The 24,952-nt window shown below is 39.9% G+C and overlaps 1 protein-coding gene across 3 annotated transcripts in view; it reads left to right on the top strand.

Moving 5' to 3' along the window:
* Nucleotides 1-24,952, top strand: part of MAOB (monoamine oxidase B) — a 179,265-nt gene that overhangs the window by 114,901 nt on the left and 39,412 nt on the right. For all 3 annotated transcript variants that reach the window (XM_023557945.2, XM_010597740.3, XM_064278173.1), the window contains 4 exons: nucleotides 10,506-10,610; nucleotides 11,343-11,434; nucleotides 17,913-18,054; nucleotides 21,623-21,772. In XM_023557945.2, coding sequence (XP_023413713.2) covers nucleotides 10,506-10,610; nucleotides 11,343-11,434; nucleotides 17,913-18,054; nucleotides 21,623-21,772 — 489 coding nt within the window. The remainder of the gene's footprint in view (nucleotides 1-10,505; nucleotides 10,611-11,342; nucleotides 11,435-17,912; nucleotides 18,055-21,622; nucleotides 21,773-24,952) is intronic.

Here is a 24,952-nt window from a genome sequence, read left to right as displayed (position 1 = left end):
CACCTCCGGAACCTGAAGAGAACAGCACTCTCAGCAAAAGCTAAGTACTTGAGTATATTTTACCACGCCCCCCCCCACCCCAAAGCCGGCTTCAGTGGCTGAATCCCTGTGTCTGAAATAGACCCTGGTGAGCACCTAGAGCCATCCTCCCGGCCTTGGGGAAGAAAAAAATTTGCAACTGGGGTGAAAAGATAATTTGCTAGCTCCATTAACAGGCAGAGCTCAGGACAGAAGGGGCTCCTGTCCAGGCATAAACTGTCTGTGGACCTTGAGCACCTTTCCCTTCTGCATGGCCCTGTGTGGCCCTATTTCGGGAGAATAGGCCCTTGTTGGCAAACTCCAACCATTTCAGCTGTGCAGTGGAGATGTGGGTGTTTGATGTTTGACATTGCTTTGCCTATTAAACAAGGTCCTCACCTACCCACATCAGGGACCTAAGGACTGGTAGCTCCACTCAGGTCACCCAGCCACCCGCGACAGGGGTCCAGAGATAACTGGTACCTCCCAGTCCTTACAACCAAAAACTTTGGGTGTCCATGGTCCCTCTGCAGAACCCAACCACCAGCACGCTCTAGGGAGAAGAGATGCATTTTCCTCAGAGACACTTGGGGGTCGGTTCTCAGGCCCCTGCCTTGTTCACAGTGTGACCCCTGCTGCAATCAGAAAACGGTATATATACGCCAATCACCCCTACCCCTCTAAGACTGTAGGACAGAGCCTGTACCACACACTTGAAATCAGCTACCTGGAAACCTGAGCTGAATTCATACAAGAAAAATGAATGGACTCCTAGACTGATATACCTGATAACAGTTCTAGCCAGCTGGGGACAGGATATCAGAGCTCCAAAAGTGAAAATAATCAAGCTAGCTCACTCAAGCAACCCATAGGGGTATACCAAAACAAAACAAAGCAAGCAGCTACGACACAATCAGCAAGCATAAACTAATACAATAACTTATAGATGGCTTGGAGACAACAGTCAATATCAAGTCACATAAAGAAACAGACCATGATCACCTCAACAGGCTCTCAAAACAAAGAATCCAGGGATCTTCTAGATGAAAGTGCATTCCTGGAATTACCAGAGGCAGAATACAAAAGTTTAATATACAGAACCCTTCAAGACATCAGGAAGGAAATGAGGCAATATGCAGAACAAGCCAAGGAACGCACAGATAAAGCAACTGAAGAAATCAGAAAGATTATTCAGGAACATAACGAAAAGTTGAATAAGCTGGAAAAATCCATCGACAAACAGCAATCAGAAATTCAGAAGATTAACAATAAAATTGCAGAATTAGATGACTCAATAGAAAGTCAGAGGAGCAGAATTGAGCAAGTAGAAGCCAGAATTTCTGAACTTCAGGATAAATCACTTGGCAGTAATATATTTGAAGGAAAATCAGATAAAATAATTAAAAAAAATGAAGAAACCTTAAGAATCATGTGGGACTCTATCAAGAGAAATAATCTACCAGCGATTGGAGTACCAGAACAGGGAGGGATAACAGAAAATACAGAGAAAATTGTTGAAGATTTGTTGGCAGAAAAGTTCCCTGATATCGTGAAAGATGAGAAGATGTCTATCCGAGATGCTCATCGAACTCCACATAAGGTAGATCTTAAAAGAATGTCAACAAGACATATTATAATTAAGCTTGCCAAAACCAAAGATAAAGAGACAATTATAAGAGCGGCGAGGATTAAACAAAAAGTCACCTACAAAGGAGAGACAATAAGAATAAGGTTGGACTACTCGGCAGAAACCATGCAGGCAAGAAGGCAATGAGATGACATATTTAAAAAATTGAAGGAAAAAAATTGCCTGCCAAGAATCATGTATCCATCAAAACTGTCTCTTAAATATGAAGGTGAAATTAAGACATTTCCAGATAAACACAAGTTTAGGGGATTCCTAAAAACCAAACCCAAACTGCAAAAAATACTAAAGGGAGTTCTTTGGTTAGAAAATCAATAATATCAGGTATCAACCTAAGACTAGAACACCGGGCAGAGCAATCAGAAGTTAAACCAGACAGGGAAATCCAAAAAAACAAAGGAAGATTATTAAAAAAAAAAAAAAAAAAAAAAAAGCCCAACACAGGGTAACCGCGATGTTATTATATAAAAGAAGACAACATTAAAATAATGAAGAGGGACTAAGAAATGTAATCATACACCTTCCATATGGAGAGGAAGATACGGAGATAGAAAGAAATAAAAGTTAGCTTTAAATTTAGAAAAATAGGGGTAAATAATAAGGTGAGCGCAAAGGAGACAAACTATCCTACTCATCAAAATAAAATACAAGGGAAAAATAAAGACACAGCAGAAACAAAATCAACAACATCAAATATGAGGGAAGGACAATATATAAAGAAAATCTACTCAGCACGTAAAATCAAGTGGGAAAAAGAAACTGTCAACACACAAAAAAAGACATCAAAATGTTAGCACTAAATTCATACCTATCCATAATTACCCTGAATATGAATGGACTAAATGCACCAATAAAGAGACAGAGTGTGGCAGAATGGATTAAAAAACAAGATCCATTTATATGTTGCCTGCAAGAGACACACCTTAGACTTAGAGACACAAACAAACTAAAACTCAAAGGATGGAAAAAAATACATCAAGCAAACAACAATCAAAAAAGAGCAGGAGTGACAATATTGATTTCTGACAAAATGGACTTTAAAGTTAAATCCATCAGAAAGGTTAAGGAAGGACACTATATAATGATTAAAGGGACAGTACACCAATATATAACCATATTAAATATTTATGCACCCAATGACAGGGCTGCAAGATACGTAAAACGAACTCTCCCAGCACTGAAAAGTGAGATACACAGCTCCACAACAGTAGTAGGAGACTTCAACACACCACTTTCCGTGAAGGACAGGACATCCAGAAAGAAGCTCAATAAAGACACGGAAGATCTAAATGTCAAAATCGACCAACTTGACCTCGTAGACATATACAGAATACTCCACCCAACAGCAACCAACTATACTTTCTTTTCTAATGCACATGGAAAATTCTCAAGAATAGACCACATATTAGGTCATAAAGCAAGCCTTAGCAGAATCCCAAACATTGAAATATTACAAAGCATCTTCTCTGACCAGAAGGCCATAAAAGTGGAAATCAATGACAGGAAAAGCAGGGAAAAGAAATCAAACACTTGGAAACTGAACAGTACCCTGCTCAAAAAAGACTGGATTATAGAAGACATTAAGGATGGAATAAAGAAATTCATAGAATCCAATGAGAATGAAAGCACTTCCTATCAGAACCTTTGGGATACAGCAAAAGCGGTGCTGGGAGGCCAATTTATATCAATAAATGCACATATCCAAAAAGAAAAAAGGGCCAAAATCAAAGAACTATCCCTACAACTTGAACAAATAGGAAGAGAGCAACAAAAGAAACCCACAGGCACCAGAAGAAAAGAAATCATAAAAATTAGAGCTGAACTAAATGAAATAGAAAACAGAAAAACAATTGAAAGAAGTATCAAGACCAAAAGCTGTTCTTTTTTTTTTAAAAAATGCACAAAATTGATAAACCATTGGCCAAACTGACAAAAGAGACACAGGAGAGGAAGCAAATAACCTGAATAAGAAATGGGACGGGTGATATTACAACAGGCCCAACCGAAATTAAAAGAATTATATCAGATTCCTACGAAAAACTATACTCAAACAAATTTGAAAACCTAGAAGAAATGGATGAATTCCTAGAAACACACTACCTACCTAAACTAACACAAACAGAGGTAGAACAACTAAATAGACCCATAACGAAAGAAGAGATTGAAAAGGTAATCAAAAAACTCCCAACAAAAAAAAGCCCTGGTCTAGACGGCTTCACCGCAGAGTTCTACGAAACATTCAGAGAAGAGTTAACACCACTACTACTAAGGGTATTTCAGAGCATAGAAAAGGACGGAATACTACCAAACTCATTTTATGAAGCCACCATATCCCTGATACCAAAACCAGGTAAAGACACCACAAGAAAAGAAAATTATAGACCTATATCCCTCATGAATATAGATGCAAAAATCATCAAAAAATTCTAGCCAATAGAATTCAACAACATATCAAAAAGTAATTCACCATGACCAAGTGGGATTCATAGCAGGTATGCAGGGATGGTTCAACATTAGAAAACAATTAATTAATCCACCACATAAATAAAACAAAAGACAAGAATCACATGATTTTATCAATTGATCCAGAAAAGGCATTTGACAAAGTTCAACACTCACTCATGATAAAAACTCTCAGCAAAATAGGAATAGAAGGAAAATTCCTCAACCTAATAAAAAAACATTTATACAAAGCCAACAGCCAACATCACCCTAAATGGAGAGAGCCTGGAAACATTCCCATTGTGATTGGAAACCAGACAAGGATGCCCTTTATCACCACTCTTATTCAACATTGTGCTGAAAGTCCTAGCCAGAGCAATTAGGCTAGATAAAGAAATAAAGGGCATCCAGATTGACAAGGAAGCAGTCAAAGTATCTCTATTTGCAGATGACATGATCTGATACACAGAAAACCCTAAGGAATCCTCCAGAAAACTACTGAAACTAATAGAAGAGTTCAGCAGAGGATCAGGATACAAGATAAACATACAAAAATCAGTTGGATTCCTCTACACCAACAAAAAGAACATCGAAGAGGAAATCACCAAATCAATGCCATTTACAGTAGCCCCCAAGAAGATAAAATACTTAGGAATAAATCTTACCAGAGATGCAAAAGACTTAGACAAAGAAAACTACAGTACGCTTCTGCAAGAAACCAAAAGAGACTTACATAAGTGGAAGAACACACCTTGCTCGTGGATAGGAAGATTTAACATTATACAAATGTCTATTCTACCAAAAGCGATCTATTCATTTAATGCAATTCCGATTCAAATCCCAAGGACATTCTTTAATGAGATGGAGAAACAAATCACCAATTTCATATGGAAGGGAAAGAGGCCCCGGATAAATAAGGCATTACTGAAGAAGAAGAACAAAGTGGGAGGCCTTACTTTACCTGATTTTAGAACCTATTATACCACCACAGTAGTCAAAACAGCCTGGTACTGGTACGACAACAGATATATGGACCAATGGAACAGAATTGAGAATCCAGACATAAATCCATCCACATATGAGCAGCTGATATTTGACAAAGGCCCCAAAACAATTAAATGGGGAAAAGACAGTCTTTTTAACAAATGGTGCTGGCAAAATTGGATATCCATCTGCAAAAAAAATGAAACAAGACCCATACGTTACTCCATGCACAAAAACTAACTCAAAACGGATCAAAGACCTAAATATAAAATCTAAAAAGATAAAGATCATGGAAGAAAAAATAGGGGCAACGTTAGAAGCCCTAATACATGGCATAAACAGTATAAAAAAACAAAATATAGAAAACATTATAAAGAATGTAGAAGAAAAACTAGATAACTGGGAGTTCCTAAAAATCACCTATGCTCATCCAAAGACTTCACCAAAAGAATAAAGAGACTACCTACAGACTGGGAAAAAGTTTTTAGCTATGACATTTCTGATCAGCCTCTGATCTGTAAAATCCACATGATACTGCAAAAATTCAACTGCAAAAAGACAAATAACCCAATTAAAAAATGGGCAAAAGATATGCATAGACACTTCACTAAAGAAGACATTCAGGTAGCTAACAGATATATGAGGAAATGTTCACGATCATTAGCCATTAGAGAAATGCAGATGAAAACTACAATGAGATTTCATCTCACTCCAACAAGGCTGGCATGAATCCAAAAAACACAAAATAATAAATGTTGGAGAGGCTGTGGAGAGATTGGAACACTTCTACACTGCTGGTGAGAATGTAAAATGGTACAACCACTTTGGAGATCAATTTGGCACTTCCTTAAAAAGCTGGAAATAGAAGTACCATAGGATCCAGAAATCCCACTCCTTGGAATATATCCTGGAGAAATAAGAGCCTTTACAAGAACAGATATATGGACACCCATGTTTATTGCAGCACTGTTCACAATAGCAAAAACATGGAAGCAACCCAGGTGCCCATCAATGGATGAATGGATAAATAAATTATGGTATATTCACACAATGGAACACTATGCATTGATAAAGAATAGCGAGCAACCTGTGAAACATTTCATAACGTGGAGGAACCTGGAAGGCATTATGCTGAGTGAAATTAGTCAGTTGTGAAAGGACAAATATTGTATGAGACCACTATTATAAGAACTTGAGAAATAGTTTAACCTGAGAAGAACACATTCTTTTGTGGTTATGAGAGGGGGGAGGGAGGGAAGGTGGGAGAGGGGCATTCACTAATTAGATAGTAGATAAGAACTACTTTAGGTGAAGGGAAAGACAGCACACAATAGAGGGGAGGTCAGCACAATTGGACTAAACCAAAAGCAAAGAAGTTTCCTGAATAAACTGAATGCCTCGAAGGCCAGCGTAGCAGGGGCAGGGATTTGGGGACCATGCTTTCAGGGGACATCTAAGTCAATTGGCATAATAAAATCTATTAAGAAAACATTCTGCATTCCACTTTGAAGAGCTGCATCTGGAGTCTTAAACCCTAGCAAGCAGCCATCTAAGATGCATCTATTGGTCTCAACCCACCTGGATCAAAGGAGAATGAAGAACACCAAGGACACAAGGTGATTACGAGCCCAAGAGACAGAAAGAGCCACATGAACCAGTGACTACAACATCCTGAGACCAGAAGAACTAGATGGTGCCCGGCTACAACCCACCAATGACTGCCCTGACAGGGAACACAACAGAGAACCCCTGAGAGAGCAGGAGAGCAGTGGGATGCAGACCCCAAATTCTCATAAGGCCAGACTTAATGGTCAGACTGAGACTAGAAGGACCCTGGTGGTCACGGCCCCCAGACCTTCTGTTGATGCAGGACAGGAACCATTCCCAAAGCCAACTCTTCCGACATGGATTGGACTGGACAATGGGTTGGAGAGGGATGCTGGTGAGGAGTGAGCTTCTTGGATCAGGTGGACACTTGAGACTATGTTGGCATCTCTGGCCTGGAGGGGAGATGAGAGGGTGAAGGGTGTTAGAAGCTGGCGAAATGGACAAGAAAAGAGAGAGTGGAGGGAGAGAGTCGGCTGTCTCATTAGGGGGAGTGTAATTGGGAGTGTGTAGCAAGGTGTATATGGGTTTTTGTGTGAGAGATTGACCTGGTTTGTAATCTTTCCCTTAAAGCACAATAAAAATTATTTTAAAAAAAGGAACAAAGGGAGGAGGTGGAGCCAAGATGGCAGAATAGACACTTCCGGTGAACCCTCTTTACAACAAAGACCCAAAAAAACAAGTGAAACAAGTGTATTTATGACAAGCTTGGAGCCATAAGCATCAAAGTCAAGCTTAGAAAATGAACAGAGGGGCAGGGGAGGAAGAGACGGTTCAGAAGCAGAGAGGAGTTACGGGACCTGAATCGCAGGGAGCCCTCATGCACCATTCCCAGAGTGCCGGTGGGGGTGGGGGGCTGCTCCTAGCGTTGGGCTACAGTTTCCTTAGGGAGAAGCAGGCAGTCACAGAGCCTACTCATACCTCCGGAACCAGAGGAGAACGGCACTCTCGGCAAAACTAAGTACTTGTGTATATTTTACCCTGCCCCCCCACCCCCAAGCTGTCTTCAGTGGCTGAATTCCCTGGGTCTGAGATAGGCACTGTTGAGCGCCTAAAGCCATCCTCCCAGCCTTGGGGAAGAAAAAATTTGCGTTTGGGGGAAAGGGTAATTGCCAGCTCCACTAACCAGGGGAGCTCAGGACAGAAGCAGCTCCTGTCCAGGCATAAATGATCTGCGGACTTTGAGCACCTTTCCCCTCTCCATGGACCTGTGTGGGCCTATTTCAGGAGAATAGGCCCTTTGTTGGCAGACTCCAACCATTTCAGCTGTGCGGTGGAGAGGTGGGTGTTTGATGTATTACATTGCTTTGCCTATTAAACAGGGTCCTCACCTACCCATATCAGGGGCCTGAGGACTAGTAGCTCCACTCAGGTCACCCAGCCACCCACGACAGGGGTCCAAGGAAAACTGGTACCTCCTAGTCCTTACAACCAAAAACATTGGGTGCCCTTGGTCCATGTGCAGAACCCACCCACCTGCACACTCTAGGGAACAGGGACGCGTTTTCCACAGAGACACTCAGGGGTCAGTTCTCAGCCCCCTGCCTTGTTCAGAGTGTGATCCCCTGCTGCAACCACATACCAGTACCTACACCAATCACCCCTGCCCCTCTAAGTCTGTAGGACAGAGACTGTAGCACATACTTGATGATCAGCTACCTGGAAACCTGAGCTGAATTCATACAAGAAAAGTCAATGGACTCCTACAGTGATATACCTGATAACAGCTCTAGCCATCTGGAGATAGGATGTCAGAGCTCCAAAGGTGAAAATAATCAAGCTAGCTCACTCAAGCAACCCATCTGGGCATATCAAAACAAAACAAAGCAAGAAGCTAGGACACAGTAAGCAAACATAAACTAATACAATAACTTATAGATGGCTTGGAGACAACAGTCAATATCAAGTCACATAAAGAAACAGACCATGATCACCTCAACAGGCTCTCAAAACAAAGAACCCAGGGATCTTCTAGATGAAAGTGCATTCCTGAAATTACCAGAGGCAGAATACAAAAGTTTAATATACAGAACCCTTCAAGGCATCAGGAAGGAAATGAGGCAATATGCAGAACAAGCCAAGAAACACACAGATAAAGTAATTGAAGAAATTAGAAAGATTATTCAGGAACATAATGAAAAATTTAATAAGCTGGAAAAATCCATCGACAAACAGCAATCAGAAATTCAGAAGATTAACAATAAAATTACAGAAGTAGACAACTCAACAGAAAGTCAGAGAAGCGGAATTGAACAAGTAGAAGCCAGAATTTCTGAACTTGAAGATAAATCACTTGGCACTAATATATTTGAAAAAAAATCAGATAAAAGAACTTAAAAAAATGAAGAATCATGTGGGACTCTATCAAGAGAAATAACCTATGATTGATTGGAGTACCAGAACAGGGATAACAGAAAATACAGACAGAATTGTATAAGATTTGTTGGCAGAAAAAGAACAAAGGGCAACAATATGGACAAACCTCAAAAGCATTATGCTGAGCAAAAGAAGCCAGACATAAAGGTGTACATACTGTACGATTCCATTATTTTTTTCTTTTTTAAATGCCAGAGTAGGCAAAATCAATCTATAGTGACAGAAAACATGTCTATGGCTTCCTAGGGCCTGAAAGGGATGAGGATTGACCAAGAAGGGGCAAGAGGGAAATTTCTGGAGTTGATGGGAATATTTTATATCGTGATTGTAGCGGCGGTTACACAGGTGCATAAAAAAAATACGTGTGTCAAAACACTTAAAACGGGTGCATTATATGTAAATTACATCTTAATAAAGCTGGTTAAGAAAAAAATTAAACTTGTATCTCTCCTCTGAGAATTGTATCGCCTTTTTAGAGAGAGAAGACCAACATGGTCACTGAATAATGCAAGAATGAACATGATATCTCTCTTCTTTCACAACTCCAGTGTCTCTGCCTGGGAAAGATATGAATCTTTGCTGAATGATTCAGAGTTATTTTGAGATTTCAGTTGATTGAGAACCTTGAGTTATTCTGATTCTGTTGAAAGCTGCTGTCAGAAGGCACAGCCTGACTTTTGACTCAGGCTTTCGCATTAACTCAAAACTCTTTGTGTGCATGTCCCTTAACTGCCTTCAGTAAGTTAAGCTTTCCAGAGATGATTTGTGGGCTGTTAAAGTTTTAATCCTTGGAGGCAGGTGTTCCCTTTATCTCTGTGCTAACGTGTCACTGCAGGAGAACCAGGTAATGTAAACATATCCGGAGGAAAGGCTTGTACTTGTCTCTTCTTTCTGCTTTGACCTTGCTGATTTCTGTGAGCTCCTGTGTTTGCCTAGCATAGCTCATCTGACCCCTTGGGAAAGCCTGCTGGGTCCTGTTTGCTCTTCCTACACATGGTTGCATTCTTGTGACTTCTTTTTCAGCCCCCTTTTTTTACTTGTATGTTTATAGTAATACTTTTCTGACACTCCAGGCACACAGGGTCTCCTGTTGTTGAGATATTTACAAGTATCACTGGCAAAAGTTTAGTTTAAGTAACCCTACTTCTGTATTAGTATTTAAATTTTATATAGCCAGAGTTCCAATTTCAGAGAGAAACCTCTTTGGTAATATGGTAGTTGTGGCCTCAAACTTATTTAGTTGACAGAGAATTTTGCTGGGAATCCATGCTAAAAAATATAAGTAGGGTTTTAAGGATATAAGGAATTAAAATACTTGAATGTATATCACATATTGATAACTAACATGATTTAACTTGTAGACATTTACCAACTGGTCAGATTTAACTACTTTTATAGTAAATGTTTCCTTTTAAAAATATCTTGTATTTCACAGGGAAAATCATACCCATTCAAGGGACCATTCCCACCTGTGTGGAATCCAATTGCATATCTAGATCATAATAACCTATGGAGGACGATGGATGACATGGGACGAGAGGTAAAGCTTCCTAAATCTTCTTTGACTGCATGTGTATTTTTCATAATAAAGTTAGTCTTTAAAAGAAAAAAGAAGGTATAACATTGTACCACCAGTGCCTAGCATATTGTCTAGCACTTAGTAACTCTCGGTAAAGATTTGTGAAATGGATGAATGAACTTGTTTCTAACCTCTAAAATAATCAGATGTCATGTAGACTGTTTTGTGTATACTATTGATGGGGGAAAAAGATCATATATCACTCAGGCTTCCTGGAATGATGATTCTATTTTAGAAAATCCTCAGGACATAGAAAAATAAGACTCCTGAGTCTTTGGGGTTTCCACCATGCCCAAACCTGCAGCCTATAAATAAACACCTACACAAAAAGTTTAACCTAGAACTTCAATTTTGACATGATTTAATGTAGATACCTAATCTTTGTTAAAGAGCTGAATTCTTGAATGCTCTCTATAAATTAGTAACGTGGTAATCCACATTTGGAAACAGTCCAGTTATGACATTCCCTCCAATTATTGTGTGGAAAGTATTATCATAAATATGAGTTGAGTGGTGTGGGTCTATAATAGGAGAGCTACACAAACAGCATTGGTTGTGCTGTAAAAGTAACTATTGGGGAAATTTGGAAAACTTATATTTTCTTTTTTAAGTTAGAGTTTTCAATATTGTTTGAATAGTTATTTAAAATGGTAAATGATATTTTTCCCCCTCAAAATCCTCATCTGAATGAAGATCCCCAGTGATGCTCCGTGGAAGGCACCCCTTGCAGAAGAGTGGGATTACATGACGATGAAGGAGTTCCTGGACAAGATCTGCTGGACTGAGTAAGACTTTCCATTAGGCACAGCGATTTGTTGTGACCATATTTCAGGTTTATTTAGCAGTATCATTCAACAAGTGTGGGACAAGTAGCTGCTTTGTGTCTAAAACCACACTAGAGGCCAGGTGGAGTGCTGAAAAATATTGGAACTGGTCCTGCCCTAAAGATGTCTACGCATCAAACCCTACTTTGGGATACTTTTTGCAGCACAAAGGTGGTATAAAGTCCTCAGTACAAACCAGAATATGTCATCTTGTTTACTTAGAACAATTTAAAGACCATCAGCATAAAACCAAAACCAAACTCACTGCCGTCGAGTTGATCCTGACTCATAGCGACCCTATCCCATTTATCAAGTTGTTGATATAGTAATACTTTTTTTCTACCCATCACTGATGGTCAAGTGTAGTGAGGGTTAGCATTTGCCCTTGAAACCACTTATATGATGGGGTGCATTCTTTAAAGATTTGAAGAAGCGTTTCTAGAGAAGTTCCCTAGATAATTGTCGACGGTAGGGGAAACATATGACTAGACTGAATGTACTCCTTTAGTGAAAAAACATGTAGCATTGAAAGCAATTACATTCATGAGTCAAGCATTGAATTCTTGTTGGTAGAACTGGGAGCTATATATAAATCCCCAGGGCTATATGGGCAGACAACATAGAGAGACCTCACTGCTCTTGGACAGCAGGGAAAATGGAAAGGATTGTAGGGTTCCACTCCAAGCACATGGTAAATTTATGGTGAACACAGTAAGAGAAATGGAGGCCAAATTCAAAGAGACTGACTGTCCTCCCATCCTAACAGTATTAGCTGAGAATATGTTTGGGTCTGGAGTTGATGTCTTTATTCTCTGGGCATTGGGGAGAGAAGCTGGAGCACTAACAACTAAAGGTAAAAATAAGGTTTTAGGACTATCTGAATCTAAGGAATGGAAATAATCAAAAGACATAAAACTGTATATACTCTTTGGTGTAGAAATTCAACTTCTTAGGATTTAGCTTAATGAAGGAGAGAAAGAAGAGAGGGAGGAAATCATACGACGGGGAGCAGGGGAGAGAGAGAGAGATTCAAAGCATTATTTTTAAAATGGAAAATACAAGTGTCCAATAACAGGAAATTTTAGTTAAATTAATTATAATCCGTTGCCATCGAGTTGATTCTGACTCATAGCAACCCTATAGGACAGAGTAGATAGAACTGCGCCACAGGGTTTCCAAGGAGCAGCTGGTGGATTTGATCTTTTGGTTAGCAGCTGAGCTCTTAACCACTGCACCACCAGGATATCAAAAAAATAATAGAATACTGCTTTGGGGTGATGAAAAAGTTTTGGAAACAAATAGTGGTAATGGTTGCACATCACCATGAGTGTGATTAATGCCAGTGAAATTGTATACTTGAAAATGGTTAAAATGACAAATTTTATGTTGTATATATTTTACCACGATTAAAACAAAAGCACGTTATGGCAAAAAAATAAAATAAATAAAGGGGTGGGGAGGTTCAAGAAGGCAATTTCAGGTATTAAAAAAAATACAGTCTCTTAAAATTATGTTGTAGAAGAATATTTAATGCCTTGAAAAAATATATTAAATACATAAAAAAGCAAGCTGTCGTGAGCATGTACAGTATGATATATGATCTCCCTTAAAAAAAAGAAAACTGTTTATATATGCATTAAGTAGCCCTGGTGGTACAATGGTTAAGCACTCGACTGCTAACCAAAAGATCAGTGATTCTAAACCCACCAGTGGCTCTGAGGGAGAAACGACCTGGCAATCTGCTCTCATGAAGATTACAGCCTTGGAAACCTTATGGAGCAGTTCTACTCTGTCCTATAGGGTCACTTTAGAGTCAGAATTGACTTGATGGCACACAACAGCATACATGTACTGCAAAAGCAATGGACATTCATCAACCTTTTTTTTTTACACTTTATTTTACAAAGTAAACATCCAGGTCACTAAGAAAGCTTCATCAAACATCATATTTCATGGTTGTAGAATATTCCATAAGAAGTAAATACCATAATTTATTTACTTATTACCATGTTGGACATTGTGGTTGTTTACATTTTTTCATTATTATTATTATATAAAACTGAAAAAAAAACCGAGTGCCTTCGAGTTGATTCCGACTCATAGCGACCCTCTAGGACAGAGTAGAACTGCCCCATAGAGTTTTCAAGGAGCGCCTGGTGGATTTGAACTGCTGACCCTTGGGATTATTATATAACACTCTGTAATAAACATCTCTGGGCTTTTCCTATGACTTCAACCTTTGAAAGTGACCAATTCTGGAATAGTAAAATCCTTTTATTTCATGGAATCAATGCCTATGGTTAATTATATCCTTTTAAGCATCTAATGCTATTTAGGAGTCCCTAGGTGGTGCAAATGATTATTAATGCACTCAGCTGCTAACTGAAAGGTTGGAGTTTCGAGTCCACCCAGAAGTGCCTTGGAAGAAGGCCTGGGAAACTACTTCCAAAAAATCAGCCATTGAAAACCCTATGGAGCACCATGAGTTGGAATTGACTTGACGGCAACTAGCTTTTTAATGGCATTTAACATTTTTTATGAGGATGTAGTTTGTAAAGTAACTTATTTTGTTTGTAATAAAATTTTGCTATTTATTTTTAAATGGCATAATTCAGATTTTCAAAATATAGTGAGTATATAATTGGCTGTATTTATTTATAACTTTCTTTATGAAAAGCTTTTAATGAGATCAGTCAGCCATCTTCTTCCCAGAGAATGTTTATGTTCCTTAAAGATAAGATCAGTTATATTTCTTTGGGATCACAGAGACCTGACTTTTCTACTTTAGCCTTTGGCCCGGTCCTCTACTTAGCGAATATTCAACGTTGTTGGATGACTAAATAAAGCATTCTGAGATTTTAGAAGCATAAGAACACAAAGGATTTTCTAACTTTTTAAAGCAAGATATGCATGATATCATTTCTTGGTTTTAAAGAAAGTAATCCCCAGAAAATACAGACTATTTTTATTCAAACTAAAGCCCAATCACATCATTCAAAGACTAACATTGATGATTCTTTCAATTATAAAGTGCTTTTCCAAAACACAAAATTTTATTTAAGGCGTGATCACAGCTATGTAAATATATTTACAAAAACCTAGACTTAGAAAAAATGTGCCAAAGTATTTCTCAGGGACAGAAATATGGAAGATACTCATTCTCTCATCTTCTTTTTACTTTCGTGAACTTCCCAAATTTTATGTAATGTGTATATATTTTTCATGTACAAAAATATGGTAACATTTATCTTTTAAAAAGTCAACAGGGCAAAGAATATGAAAATATTATTGCCCTAGCTTCCTTGATCTTCTTTCTCTCAGATATTGTTCTTCTCTTCCTTTTCTCATTGAAGCTCCCAAAGGAAATCAAGTAAAGGACTAGGAATGGACTGGCCCTCCCGAGAGAATTATTTTTATATCTCCCTCCATTTGAAACCAGCATTATTTCTTTCCCACAAAATTGACAATAATAACTACTAGAATAGCAGCAATATTTTTGTTTGATATTGACTGTCTAGTTGGGCCAATGTTACATTTTATTATTTATTACTCTCTTTACTGTATATGCCTCCAAATTCACCTATGGAATAAGGAACAAAAGAAACAGTATAACAGGAAACAGCAAAGGATGTTTTCACTTTAAAGTAATGTTTTATACTGATGTCTGGATATTTGCTTCAGATACCCAAAACCAAACCAAACCCACTGCCGTCGAGTCGATTCCGACTCATAGCGACACTATAGGACAGAGTAGAACTGCCCCATAGAGTTTCCAAGGAATGCCTGGCAGATTTGAACTGCTGACCTCTTGGTTAGTAGCTGTAGCACTTAACCACTATGCCACCAGGGTTTCCATAGTTGCTACAAAATGCCTCCATAAGGGAAGGCATGAATGAGCAATTTCCATCCCTCCAATTATCAGGAGTCTTATAAAACTGACTCAAAGTCACTGAAGCATATATATTATACCATTTTGCTGGTTTTAATGGTGAGAATTGTGACAAAAGTGCTGCCAGGTTGTTACGGCTTCAAACATTGTCAATAACATGCATTAGGTATGAGTCTATAAACCTACAGGGTAAAGACATGCCCCTTGGTGAGTGTTTGTACTGCCAAGCTAACTAATCAGAAAGCATTTTCAGATTTTAAAAGCATGAATTTAGCATAAAAAATAAATAAAAGCATGGGTTTCAGAGTCAGATATAATCTGGCTGCAAGTTATACCATTTAATGAGGTGGCATAGTGGTTAAGTGCTACGGCTGCTAACCAAAAAGTCGGCAGTTCGAATCCGCCAGGTGCTCCTTGGAAACTCTATGGGGCAGTTCTACTCTGTCCTATAGGGTCACTATGAGTCCGAATCAACTCGACGGCGGTGGGTTTTTGGTTTTTGGGTAGCTACATATTATTCAACTCTCTGAGACTCAGTCTACTGACTTGTGAACTGGAGAAAAATAGTAATTCTTTTATTTGGCTGTTATGACAATTCAGTAAGATAATAGCTTTAAAGACTATGGAGTGTGGAAAGATTTCAGTAAATGGAAGACAGTGTTATTTATTTCAACCATCGTTGGTATTATCAGGTGGCAAATTCTGCTTCACATATAACCAGATTAACTATACTAAAGAGGGCCATGGTGATTCAGTGGTAGAATTCTCGCCTTCCATGCTTGGAGACCTGGGTTCTATTCCTGGCCAATGTACCTCATGCACAGCCGCCACCCATCTGTCAGTGAAGGCTTGCATTTTGCTATGATGCTGAACAGTTTTCAGTGGAGCTCCCAGACTAAAACAGACTAGGAAAAAAAGGGTTGTCAAGCAGCTTCTGAAAATCAGCCAGTGAAAACACTAAGGATCACAATGGTTTGATCTGAACCCATCATGGGGATGGCATAGGACTGGGTAGCATTTTTTTTTCTGTTGCACACGTGGTCACCATGAGTCTAGGGCCAACTTGAGGAGAGCTAACAGTAAGAATAATACCCAAACTTGAGGGAATCTTTATGACAAAAGTCTTTATTAATGATATCCCAGAGGGGATGTTAGTGCTGGTGAATTTCAGGGTGTGCTAGATATACCTGAGCCCTTGGATTGCTCACTCACTGATGTGCCTCCAGATAGGATATAATTTCTCTCCCTTTACCTGCCTATCCCGAGCCAAAGTTCACTCATCTATGCTCTGTTAGTCACTTTTTCTCCTTCAGTCTTGTCTTCCATTAGGTAAAATAAATAAATAAATAAATAAATAACTGAATAGATACTGTGACTAATTCTATATTTGGTGAAGCGTCTAGCATGTCCTTTACATCTTTTGCATGATTTTTAAATAGTGGTTAGTTGAGATTTTTCATCAATTATTCCCTCATTCATTCCTCCAACAAGTAATTATTGAATGCTTAAAAAAAAAAAAATTTTTTTTTTTTTTTTTTTTACTAAGTACCAGACACTACTTTGTTAAAGAGGAAACTATGGTGAGCAAGAAAGATAAGGTCTCTGTTCTCATGGATCTATATTCTAATGAGGGAGACAGCAATAAAAATAATAATAATAAAACTAATCAAGGTAATTTCCATATAGGGAAATGAGTTCTAAAATACTATACCCATTGCCATCAAGAATGCCAGAGGGCTGGGAGCATGGAAGCCAGTGCTAATTTTCATAGACAAATAAACAGTGTGTCTTTCTGAAGAAGCATAAGAATAAGCAGGAGAGGGTAAAGGATGAGATAGAAAAGGTAGGCATGAGTTAGATCACTTAGGAGTTTGGAAGCGATGGTCCAAGTTCTGAATCTTATTCTGGTTCTGATAGGATGCCACTGGAGGGTGTTAAGCAAGGGGGTGGAATGATTTGATTTACACTTTAGAAAGAGCACCATGGCAGGGAGGGAGGTGAAAAGCATTGGTCTTGGAGTGTGGTGAATACATAACAGGGGAGAGTGATGGAAAGACAAAAAATTAAGGATAATTTCTAGATTTTTGGCCTTAGGAACTGGATGAATAGTGGTACCTTTTACTGAGATGGGGATCACTGGAAAAGAAGCAGGTTTGTGGGGAGAAATCATGACAACACAGAGCATAGATACAAGCTGATCCTGAGTAAGATATTTTGGTTAAAGGGGAAATAAATCCCATATCACCAAAGTCTCTGATGTCATCTTTTATAGTGTTGGATTCTAACTATAATTTTCTGAGACTTACCAAATTGTACTAAACGTTTGCTGTTGTTGTTAGGTGCCGTCGAGTCGGTTCTGACTCATAGTGACCCTATGCACAACAGAACGAAACACTGCCTGGTTCTGAGCCATCCTTACAATCATTTTTTGGCGGGGGTACTAAACGTAGCCATGTAAATTTCCTCCTTGAATGATTGCCAGAGAATTAAGAAGATTCTAGTCACTGGAAATCTTGTTTGCCAATTTTGCTCTTGTTTCTTCCTGAGCAGATCTGCGAAGCAGCTTGCCACTCTCTTCGTGAACCTCTGCGTCACTGCAGAGACCCATGAGGTCTCTGCTCTCTGGTTCCTGTGGTACGTGAAGCAGTGTGGGGGCACAATCAGGATCATGGCAACAACCAATGGAGGACAGGTACCCAGCCATTCCCCCACCATTCCAACAGAAAACCAGCCACTGCCTCAATGGAAGATTAACATCCTTTGGGGTCATTTTTCAATTGTGAAATGATGAAGCAGGAGGCGGGCGACATTTAGACCTTTGTCATGGCAGTTCAAGGCAGCTTTGTGAGGCACAGTCTGTTGTTAAGTACCCAATATGAGAGCCCAGTGGCCAATGTAATCTTAAAACTAAGCTTGCCTCTTGATGTACTTTTACAGTTTTCCATTGGTATCCATCCAATTATTACCTGGTAAATTCATAGGAGACCATTGGAAGAACGTAACTTGAGCACTTCTTGGAAAGCTCCAAAAGGAAGGTCAGGAGTGCATTCTCAATTTTAAACACATACCACATACTGAATTTGTTCATTCACTCATTCATTCTTTCCCTGACTCTTTCTTGGGCCCCAGCTTCATATAATGTGCTGTACAGCAGGAAGTGGATTCGAATTTTTAGGTAATCTCCATGACAGTTATTTCCCTTTCTTCTTCTTTCATTTTTATTTCCAGACCTATTTGAAATAGTCTATTTAAAAAATATGTAAACTGAAAGTCCAAGAAGAAGCAGTCACCTCAACTCTGTTTGCACAATCATGCAGAGAGCATTTGGAAGCTTTAGCAGGGCTCCAGGCATGTGAGTGCAGTGAGTTGACATGACCTAGGTGGCTAAGAAGCAGCAAGTACCTGACCCTGGATGAGATAGGCAACCACCAGCAGGGAGTAGGCTGGGCTGGATGGGGCAGTGAGGTTCTGAGCCTGAGTAATCAGAAAGATGAAAACAGGTTTAGGCATGCTCAAGCAAGCAATGGTCTGCCATTAGGCAGAGCTTCACCAAACTCATCAGCCCAACAAGAAGGGTGTAGATAGGACACACAGCAGGGGTGATAACAAGACAGCTGGGACATGGGGGTCAGGCTAAGGCGGTCAAGTTAAGGTTGGAACCTGGAAATTCGCAAGAGCATAACATGGAAGGTGACTGGTAGAAAACCTGTAGCTTTGTCAAGGAAAAAATCGCTAGTTAGAAAATGTTACGGATTGAATTGTGTCCCCCAAAATATGTGTGATCACTCAGGAGCAGAAGCCCAGAAGAGATAAAGACCTTCCTCCAGAGCCAACAGAGAGAGAAAACCTTCCCCTACGGCCAGCACCCTGAATTCAGACTTCTATCCTCTTAAACTATGAGAAAATAAACATCTGTTTGTTAAAGCTACCCTCTTATAGTATCTCTGTTATACCAGCACTAGATAACAAAGACAGAATTTGATACTGGAAGTGGTTTTGGAATTGGGTAATGGGTAGAGGCTGGAAGAATTTTAAAGTGCCTATTGGAAACCCTGGTGGTATAGTGCTTAAGAGCTCAACTGCTAACTAAAAGGTCAGCAGTTTGAATCCACCAGGCACTCCTTGGAAACTCTATGGGGGAAGTTCTACTCTGTCCTATAGGGTTGCCATGAGTTGGAATCAACTCGACGGCAACGGGTTTGGTTTTTGGTATTTAATAGCAAAAGCCTACATTGCCTTAAAAGACATTGGTAGAATTGTAGATGTCAAAGGCAATTCTGGTGAGGGCTTAGAAGGAAGTAAGGACAGCTATAGAAAAAGTTTCTATCATCTTAGAGAATACATATGGTGCCAGCAATAGAATGTTGCTAGAAATGTGGATGTTAAATGTGCTTCTGGTGAGGCTTTAAAAGAAAATGATCAACGTGTGATTGGATAATGGAGGAAGGGTGATGCTTTTTATGCAGTGGCAAAGAACTTGTCTGAATTATGTTCAAATGTTTGGTGGAAAATAGAATTTTTAAGTGATGAAGTTGGATTTTTAGCTGAGGAGATTTGTAAGCAAGATCTTAAAGGGGCTATGTGGTTTCTCTTTGCCTCTTGTAGTAAAATGTGAGAGGAAGGAGATGGACCTAAAAATGAACTGTGCAAGATGAAAACAAAACTTAAAGATTTGGAAAAGTCCATTGTACAAACTAAGGACACATGTCCTAGAACTTTCACCAAGGATGTGGCTACACAATCTTTTGTTAGAGATTAAGCCTGTAACTCGTGGATCTAACCAACTACCACAGCGAAAACCCATCAGCTTAGACTGAAGGGGAAAGAGACAAGATGACAGGAAAGAAAGCTGTCTGCCTCTTGGAATTTTACCAGCAGGAAACAGGCCGAAGGAGCTACATCTGTTGTCCTCCAAGAAAAGAAAAGGACCATCCCTGGAGCAAGTTGGAGATCAGCAGAACTGTTGGAAGGAGCACAGGAAGCAGGGCTGCCTCTGTTTCAAAGGGTGGAGTCATGACCTCCTATGTTTAGAAGAGTCAGATCTTCACCAACTCGGTTCCGGAGTGTGGGGTTGCCGTTCACAAGTGGTAGGGTTATGGGACCGCTGCTCAAAGCTGAGGGGACCAGGCTGCCATGCCCAAGGGGCAGAAGAATGGGGCCTGCCAGGGCGGAGGGGGTAGGGTCACAACTCAGATGAATGGGGCTGCCCAAATTTGAGGGAGCAGAGTTGCCTTTCCAGCGGACCTGGAAGGTGGAGCTAAAGCCCAGGGCCAGGGGGCCTCTACCCGGAATCCAGAAGGCATGGCTAACACCCAGAGTGTGAAGGGCAGGGCCATTGCCCACATGGCCCCAAAGAACAGAGGATTATTTTCAAGCCCTGAGAGCTAATGTATATCGTTCTGCTGGATTTTGAACTTGCTTGGTGCCCGTTATCCCTTCTTTCCCTCCAATTTCTCCCATTTGTGATGGAAATGTCTACCTTGTGCCTGTTCCACCACGGTACTTTGGAAACAGATAACTTGTATTCTAGATTTCACAGGTTAACAGATGAAGAGGAATTTTGCCCCAGGAATGAATATACCTAAAGTCTCGCCCATATTTGACTTAGATGATTCAGAAGATGAGATTTTGGACTTGGAGTTGATTTAAGACTTTTAGGACGATGTGATGGGGTGAATGTGTTTTGCATGTGGGTAGAACATGAATTTTGGGGGTCCAAAGGGTGGAACGTTATGGATTGAATTGTATTCCCCAAAACATGTGTCGAAAATCCTAACCTCTCTGCCTGTGGTTATAATCCCATTTGGGAATGGGTTGTCTTTGTTATGTTAATGAGGCAGGATTAGTGTAGGGTGTGTGTTTGAGTCAAACTCTTACTAAATATAGAAGAAACAGATTAAGGAAGCAGAGATGGGGAAGTTTGATGCCAAGCCACATGGAGATTCCCAAGGAACCATGAAATAAGTTGAAGAGACAAGGACCTTCCCCTAGAGCCAGCGTCCTGAATTTGGACTTCTTGCCTCCTGAACTGTGAGAAAATAAATTTCTGTTTGTTAAAGCCGTCCATTTGTCGTATTCTGTTATAGCAGCACTAAAAAACTAGACAGAAAATAATGGTGAAAGACTATTCACAACACAAAATGAAATTTAAAACATCTCAGAGTAAAGGTATGAGAGGGAAATTAACAACAATCTGTGCCCATTCTTGTACTTCCTAACCCACCTCTTTAGGTTTTTTGTTTTTTTTTTTTTCTTTCCAGGAGAGGAAATTTGTGGGTGGATCTGGTCAAGTGAGTGAGCGGATTATGGATCTCCTTGGGGACCGAGTGAAGCTGGAGAGGCCTGTGACCTATATTGACCAGACAGGAGAAAATATCCTTGTGGAAACCCTAAACCATGAGATATATGAGGTAACTTTTTTTAAGATCCTTAAACTAGAGGGAAAAGGCCATAATCCCATAGATAACAGTTTTAGTTTTAGGAACTGTTTTAGGACTGCCATGACCACACAGTGTTGTTGTTGTTGTTGTTAGGTGCTGTCGAGTCGGTTCTGACTCATAGTGACCCTATGCACAATAGAACAAAACACTGCCCGGTCCTGCGCCATCCTTACAATCGTTGTCATGCTTGAGCTCATTGTTGAAGCCACTGTGTCGATCCACCTTGTTGAGAGTCTTCCTCTTTTCCGCTGACCCTGTACTCTGCCAAGCATGATGTCCTTCTCCAGGAACTGATCCCTCATGACAACATGTCCAAAGTATGTAAGAGCAGTCTCCCCATCCTTGCCTCTAAGGAGCGTTCTGGCCGCACTTCTTCCAAGACAGATTTGTTCATTCTTTTGGCAGTCCGTGGTATATTCAATATTCTTCGCCAACACCACAATTCAAAGGTGTCAATTCTTCTTCGGTCTTCCTTATTCATTGTCCAGCTTTCACACGCGTATGATGTGATTGAAAATACCATGGCTTGGGTCACGCGCACCCTAGTCTTCAGGGTGACATCTTTGCTCTTCAACACTTTGAAGAGGCCCTTTGCAACAGATTTGCCCAATGAAATGCGTCTTTTGATTTCTTGACTGCAGCTTCCATGGCTGTTGATTGTGGATCCAAGTGAAATGACATCCTTGTCAACTTCAGCCTTTTCTCCGTTTATCATGATGTTGCTCATTGGTCCAGGTGTGAGGATTTTTGTTTTCTTTATGTTGAGGTGTAATCCATACTGAAGGCTGTGGTCTTTGATCTTCATTAGTAAGTGCTTCAAGTCCTCTTCACTTTCAGCAAGCAAGGTTGTGTCATCTACATAACACAGGTTGTTAATGAGTCTTCCTCCAATCCTGATATCCTGTTCTTCTTCCTAGAGTCCAGCTTCTCGGATTATTTGCTCAGCATACAGATTCAATAGGTATGGTGAAAGAATACAACACTGACGCACACCTTTCTTGGCGTTAAACCAATCAGTATCCCCTTGTTCCGTCCGAACAACTGCCTCTTATCTATGTAAAGATTCCTCATGAGCACAATTAAGTGTTCTGGAATTCCCATTCTTCACAGTGTTATCCATAGTTTATTAAGATCCACACAGTCGAATGCCTTTGCATAGTCAATAAAACACAGGTAAACATCCTTCTGGTATTCTCTGCTTTCAGCCAGGATCCATCTGACATCAGCAATGATATCCCTGGTTCCACGTCCTCTTCTGAAACCAGCCTGAATTTCTGGCAGTTCCCTGTCTATATACTGCTGCAGCCCTTTTTGAATGATCTTCAGCAAAATTTTGCTTGGGTGTGATATTAATGATATTGTTCTATAATTTCCACATTCGGTTGGATCACCTTTCTTGGGAATAGGCATAAATATGGATCTCTTCCAATCAGTTGGCCAAGAAGCTGTCTTCCATATTTCTTGGCATAGATGAGTGAGCACCTCCAGCACTGCATCTGTTTGTTGAAACATATCAATTGATATTCCATCAATTCCTGGAGCCTTGTTTTTCGCCAATGCCTTCATAGCAGCTTGGACTTCTTCCTTCAGTACCATCGGTTCCTGATCATATGCCACCTCTTGAAATGGTTGAATATCAGTTAATTCTTTTTGGTATAATGACTCTGTGTTGTATTCCTTCCATCTCCTTTTGATGCTTCCTGTATTGTTTAATATTTCCCCCATGGAATCCTCACTATTGCAACTTGAAGCTTGAATTTTTTCTTCAGTTCTTTCAGCTTGAGAAATGCCGAGTGTGTTCTTCCCTTTTGATTTTCCATCTCCAGCTCTTTGCACATGTCATTATAATACTTTGTCTTCTCAAGCTGCCCTTTGAATTCTTCTGTTCAGTTCTTTTACTTCATCAATTCTTCGTTTTGCTTTAGCTGCTTGATGCTCAAGAGCAAGTTTCAGAGTCTCCTCTGACATCCATCTTGGTCTTTTCTTTCTTTCCTGTCTTTTCAGTGACCTCTTGCTTTCTTCATGGATGATGTCCTTGATGTCATTCCACAACTCATTTGGTCTTCAGTCACTAGTGTTCAATGCGTCAAATGTATTCTCGAGATGGTCTCTAAATTCAGATGGGATATACTCAAGGTCATATTTTGGCTCTCGTGGACTTGCTCTGATTTTCTTCAGTTTCAGCTTGAACTTGCATATGAGCAATTGAGGGTCTGTTCCACAGTCGGCCCCTGGCCTTGTTCTGACTGATGATATTGAGCTTTTCCATCGTCTCTTTCCACAGATGTCGTCAATTTGATTTCTGTGTGTTCCATCTGGCGAGGTCCATGTGTATAGTCGCCGTTCATGTTGGTGAAAGAAGGTATTTGCAATGAAGAAGTTGTTGGTCTTGCAAAATTCTATCATTCGATCTCCGGCATTGTTTCTATCACCAAGGCCGTATTTTCCAACTGCTGATCCTTCTTCTTTGTTTCCAACTTTTGCATTCCAATCACCAGTAATTATCAATGCATCTTGATTGCATGTTTGATCAATTTCAGACTGCAGCAGCTGATAAAAATCTTGTATTTCTTCATCTTTGGCCCTAGTGGTTGGTGCATAAATTTGGAATAATAGTCGTATTAACTGGTCTTCCTTGTAGGCATATGGATATTATCCTATCACTGACAGCATTGTACTTCAGGGTAGATCCTGAAACATTCTTTTTGAAGATGAATGCAACACCATTCCTCTTCGAGCTGTCATTCCCAGCATAGTAGACTATATGATTGTCTGATTCAAAATGGCCAATACCTGTCCATTTCAGCTCACTAATGCCTAGAATGTCGATGTTTATGCCTTCCATTTCATTTTTGACAATTTCCAATTTTTCTAGATTCATACTTCCTACATTCCAGGTTCCGATTATTAATGGATGTTTGCAGCTCTTTCTTCTCATTTTGAGTAGTGCCACATCAGCAAATGAAGGTCCCGAAAGCTTACTCCATGCACGTCATTAAGGTCAACTCTACTTTGAGGAGGCAGCTTTTCCCCAGTCATCTTTTGAGTGCCTTCCAACCTGGGGGGCTCATTCTCCAGCACTATATCAGACAATGTTCTGCTGCAATTCATAAGGTTTCACAAGCTAATGCTTTTCAGAAGTAGACTGCC

Source organism: Loxodonta africana, chromosome X, assembly GCF_030014295.1.
Source record: "Loxodonta africana isolate mLoxAfr1 chromosome X, mLoxAfr1.hap2, whole genome shotgun sequence".
NCBI lineage: Eukaryota > Metazoa > Chordata > Mammalia > Proboscidea > Elephantidae > Loxodonta > Loxodonta africana.
The sequence above is the reverse complement of the archived record's forward strand: the minus strand, read 5'-3'. Positions and strand labels throughout refer to the sequence as shown.